At 31.7% G+C, this 5503-nt stretch overlaps 1 protein-coding gene across 1 annotated transcript; it reads left to right on the plus strand.

Annotated features, from left to right (window-relative positions):
• The first annotated feature begins 886 nt into the window (after window positions 1-886).
• On the plus strand, window positions 887-2546 carry LOC143640244 (uncharacterized). The gene is made up of 2 exons (XM_077108117.1): window positions 887-923; window positions 1600-2546. The coding sequence occupies exons 1-2, from the start codon at window positions 887-889 to the stop codon at window positions 2544-2546; spliced, it is 984 nt and encodes a 327-aa protein (XP_076964232.1).
• Window positions 2547-5503: the final 2957 nt, after the last annotated feature.

Genomic DNA, 5503 nt, shown 5'->3' on the forward strand with positions numbered 1-5503 from the left:
ATGAAAATTAAACTGTCATCAGGTTATGTTATCATATAATATATCAGAAGAGTGACTACTTATGGCAGTCACTTTTTTAAAATAATACTTTCAGTTACATAATGGTAATTATACAATTTGCATTATCCAGTACTTTGTGTAAAACCAGTCACAATAAACAAGATTTTTAGAGGCAAGAAAATGTATCAAAGTACATAATTGTGAAAAGGTTACAGGCTATTATGAAGCTGTATCTTAAAAATGCCTTTCGGAAAATAAATAGTCAACCAGTTTTCTCAGTTTTAAAAATATGATTTGAATAGAAATTTACATTTTAATATAAGAAATGAAAACACTGGTTAAATTCTGATTAATCATTATTTTTTAAAGCTTTTAATGACATGTACATGAGTGCATATAAAAAAAAAAAACGATACCAAGCCAGAAATTACTTTTGAAAGAGGTGCAGCATCTCATAGATTCTCAAGTCCACATAGGAGCTGGAACACAATGACTAGAAAATGCCTAGTTTTTTTTTTTTTTTTTTTTTAATTGAGGGAGAGTATATCAAAGTTAGGAATAAGAATTTAATGAGAAGAGTCTTGCTGCAGACAGGTTGATTGACTTTCTAGCAAGACACACCCATCTTGAGATGCTAGGTGACTATGTGTCTCCAATGAGTCATTCCATCTCCAATGCAGGGCTGAACATATGTAGGTGGGTTATCATTTGTATTGGGAAGTCTCAAACAAGCAGAATTGCCACTATGAGTTCCAATATACCAGGCTTTGCTGCATAATGGCTTCCATATTATTGATTTTCTTGTTTCACACATGTTTCAGAGATGTCTTCCAGCATCTCTACTTGACATACACTGTCTCATCTTCCATAGCAATAGAACTCCGAGATGAAATCCAAGAATACTTGTGCATTTGTGGTTTGTGGTAGGATGAGATTTGTTCTTATACATAGCAGGATAATTTTTTCAAGTGTCAGATCCAGAGACTTCCTGGATCCTACACATGTTCCCAGTAAACTTAATACTGTTGCTCTTAGGTTTTTCTGAGGTCCTAGTCCTAGTCATCTGTTAATCCTAAGGAATATTCACCCAACAAATTCAAAGTGTCTTCTGACTCATTTCAGTGAGCTAGTTACATACAGAGATTTTTACCAGATCAGATGTTTGGTGGCATTGTGGTGATGCAGCTGAACTGGGGAGAAACAACTGCACATATGCCAATCACTTTGACAATCTGTGGGCTTTTAAATTATCTGCACAGAATTTTTGGAATCATATCCTTCCTCTAAAGAATGGGAAATTTGCTCTAGTATCTATTATATGCTTCAGTGAGTTACTGGAATACTTTGAAATGTACCATTGGGTAAACATCCACAAATATTTCTGTAGAAAAAAGATTTTTAAAAAAGTTCTGACTCATTTATATAAATTTATATAAATTAATTTAAATTAATATAAATTCGGAAACTCATAAACATTTCACCCTCTTTTAAATTCTAGGAAACATTCTTGTGATCATTTTAAAAAGCTTTATAAGGATAAAATTGAGGAAGTTCTTAATCCATGCTCTCAATTTTTCCACCTAACTTTTCATATTCAAGAAAAGCATTACAAATATAAGGAATGTGTAACAGCTTTGAATAAAACTCCAAGCATTACTGAACACCAGAGAATTTATACTGGAGACATGGCATACAAATGTAAAGAATGTGGCCAACCTTTTACTTTTAGGGAAGACCTTATTGTGAACACAAGTATTCACACTGAAAAGAAACCATACAAATGCAAAGAATGTGGCAAAGCTTTTAATGAAATATCACACCTTACTCAACACCAGAGAATTCATATTGGAGAGAAGCCATATAAATGTAAAGAATGTTCCAAAGGTTTTACGGCTAGGCAAAGTCTTGTGGTGCACCAGAGAATTCATACTGGAGAAAAACCATACAAATGTGAAGAATGTGGCAAAGCTTTTAATGTAAATTCAAAACTTATTATTCACCAGAGAATTCATACTGGAGAGAGGCCATACAATTGTAAAGAATGTGTCAAAGCTTTTACTCGTAGAGAAAGCTTGATTGTGCACCAGAGAATTCACACTGGAGAGAAACCATACAAATGTAAAGAGTGTGGCAAAACTTTTAACAGAAGCTCAAAACTTACTGATCACCAGAAAATTCATATTGGAGAGAAGCCACACAAATATAATGAATGTGGTAAAGCTTTTACTTTTAGGCAAAACCTTATTGTGCACCAGAAAATTCACACTGGAGAGAAGCCATACAAATGTGAAGAATGTGGCAAAGCTTTTAATGTAAATTCAAAACTTATTATTCACCAGAGAATTCATACTGGAGAGAAGCCATACAAGTGTGAAGAATGTAGCAAAGCTTTTACTGTTAGTCAGCACCTTGTTGTGCACCAGAGAATTCACACTGGAGAGAAACCTTACCTCTGTCAAGAATGTGGGAAAGCTTTTTATGTAAGTTCAAAACTTATTAATCACCAGAGAATTCATACTGGAGAGAAGCCACACAATTGTAAATAATGTGGCAAAACTTTCACTTTTAGGTGAAGCCTTTTTGAGCACCGGAGAATTCACATTGGTGAGCAACCATAAAAATTAAAGAATGTTGCAAAACTTCTAATAGAAGCTAAAATCTTATTATTCATCAGAGGATTCATAGTGGAGAAGAGTCATACATCTGTAAAGAATGTGGCAAAGCTTTAATAAAAGTTCAACCCTTTTTGTTCACCATAGAATTTATACAGAAGTGAACCCATATAAATGTAATGAATATGGCAAAGCTTTTATTGTTAGACAACACCTTATTGTGCACTAGAGAATTCACAGTGAAGAGAAACCATATATATTATGATTTATAATATAAACCATATATATTCAACAAATATAAAGAATGTGGCAAAGCTTTTAAATCAAGCTCAACTCTTACTATTCACCAGAGAATTAATACTGGAAAGAATGTGGCAAAGCTTTCACTTTTAGGCAAAGCTTTATTATGCACCAGAAAATTCACACTGGGGAGAAACCATACAAATATAAAGAATATTTGCAAACCTAAAGAATGAAAGAATTATTTATTCATTTTTATCTCCAGAAAATTCATACTGGAAAAAAAAAGCTTTAGGTTGAAATCTTTTGGTTTTAATAAAAGCTCAACCTTTTAACTACCTCAAGAATATTATAGTAGCAATTAAATCCTACAAATGTAAAGAATTGACAGTGATTTTAATAAAAGCCCACACGTTACAAATCTCCACAGATTTAGAATTTAAGAGAAGTAGTACTTTTGCCAACAATATGTCAGAGCTTTATTCAAATTAAAAAAATACTGTATTCAAACCTAATGCATATACTATCTGTAGAAAACTCTGTAACATGCATGCCATACATATCAGAAAAAATGTTCAGTATTGAGAAAAATGTTAACATATGAGAAGTACAGCAACATCATTTCTGTCTGTATATTTTTGAATGTGAGAATCATCAGAGAGAATTTCTGTATACATAGGGAATATGACCTTCTTTTAAGAGTTACATAAAATTTACTTGGCATTATTAGTTGATGTGACAGGATCAAAGACATTTTTAAGTATCAGCATAGTGCAGATAGCTCAGCCCTGAAAAGATAATCATATATATAAAAAAATATCAAATTAAAAAACAAAAATACACTCAATTTTGAAATGTAAATGAAACATCATTTTACTCTAGATAATTTCATCAAAATTATAGGACTTAGAATTTTTAATCTGCATTTTTGTTGTTGTTGGAAGAGATTGAACACAGAGATCTTCCATGCTATACAACGCTATACCACTGAGTCACATGCCCAAACATTTTGTTCTGTAGTGGATGAGTTTTGTTCCTATATGACAGTGAGTTGTTCTCAATATATTAAAATTGCCATGTATTGAATTACATTTTCTTGAAATTTTCAGGTAACAGATAAAAAGAGGATACTGTTTGGTAAATAGTGGAACATTGATCCTAAGTTTTTTAGGCATTGTAATTAAACTTAAAATTACTCAGAGTCTAATATTTCCTTACATTGCAATTTAATCATTTCTCCCTTTTGTACCTACTTGTAAATGAAGACTGATGTGGGGGATATACAGGAAGATAAAAATAAACACAGATTTTTAAATCTTCAATTACTACTTCAAAAGTTTATTGTGAAATTTGTGGCTGCTGGGTTGATACTACTTAATGTGAATAGCATTGGTTTTGATTAAAATGTATTTGAATATGCAAATGTTCCGATAAATGCTAAATTTTAGCACTAAGTATCATAGAAATTTTAATTGTATATGTGTTTTGTATGTGTGTATGTATTTGCTTATGCCTCTCTTAACGGAGAATTTCCAGAATTTTTTATGAATTACTAATATACCATGAACCTCAAATATCTAAAAAATTCTCTTTGAGATACACTGAACTAATTTTTCCAAAATATGTTTTCTGATTTAAAATCTTGTCATTTAAATTTTGTGTTTTTTAATTGCTTGTAACTCATGGAACACCTAATATATGAATTACTCTTTTAATGTTTATAATACACTGATTTTATAACTTGTTCAGGGAATATAATAATGGTTTTAATGACAAAATATTCAGAAATTAGTTTGATTTCACAGAAGAAATACAATTTATCAATAAGTTCATGAAGAAAGGTTCAACATCTTTAGGAATTAAAGGAATGCAAATCAAAACAACACTAAGATTTTCTCTCACTCCTAGTCAAAAGGGCAATCATCAAGAATACAGGCAAAAATAAATGTTGGCGAGGATGTGGGGAAAACATACAATCATGGAATGCTGGTGTGACTGCAAATTGGTGCAACCACTATGGATAGGAATATGGAGATTCTCTAGAAAATTTGAATGAAATCACCATTTTATCCAGGTATTTTATTTCTGGGTTTAAAGCCAAAAAATTAAAATCAGCATATTGCAGTGATGCATCCATGTCAATGTTTTCAGGAGCTCAATTCACCATAGCTAAACAGTGCAACCAACATAGCTGTCCTGGATAATGTGTTATATATATTCAATGGAATTTTATTCTGCTTAAAAGCAACAAAGTTATGATATTTGCCAATATATGGGTGTTCATGAATAACATCATCCTCAATCAAATAAGCCCATCTCAGAAAAACAAAGGCCAAATGTTTCCACTAATATATGGAGGCTAATTCACATTAAGGGAGGAAGGCATCCTTGGAAGAATATAGTTACTTTAGATGAGATAGAGGGGAGTGAAGAAAGGAGAAAGGATATGGGGATAGAAAGAATAGTAGATTGAAGCAGATACCATTACTTTATACACATATGATTTCAAGACCAATGAGATTCTACAACATGAACAATGAGAAGAATTAGAAAGTATATCTTTTTTTTCTATCTCTGATATCTCATTGAATCTTCAAATTTCAGGTACAAAAGCATCACAATTCTCATTTATTGTCAGTTTTGTTGTTATT

This window comes from Callospermophilus lateralis, unplaced genomic scaffold (assembly GCF_048772815.1).
Source record: "Callospermophilus lateralis isolate mCalLat2 unplaced genomic scaffold, mCalLat2.hap1 Scaffold_143, whole genome shotgun sequence".
Taxonomy (NCBI): Eukaryota; Metazoa; Chordata; class Mammalia; order Rodentia; family Sciuridae; genus Callospermophilus; species Callospermophilus lateralis.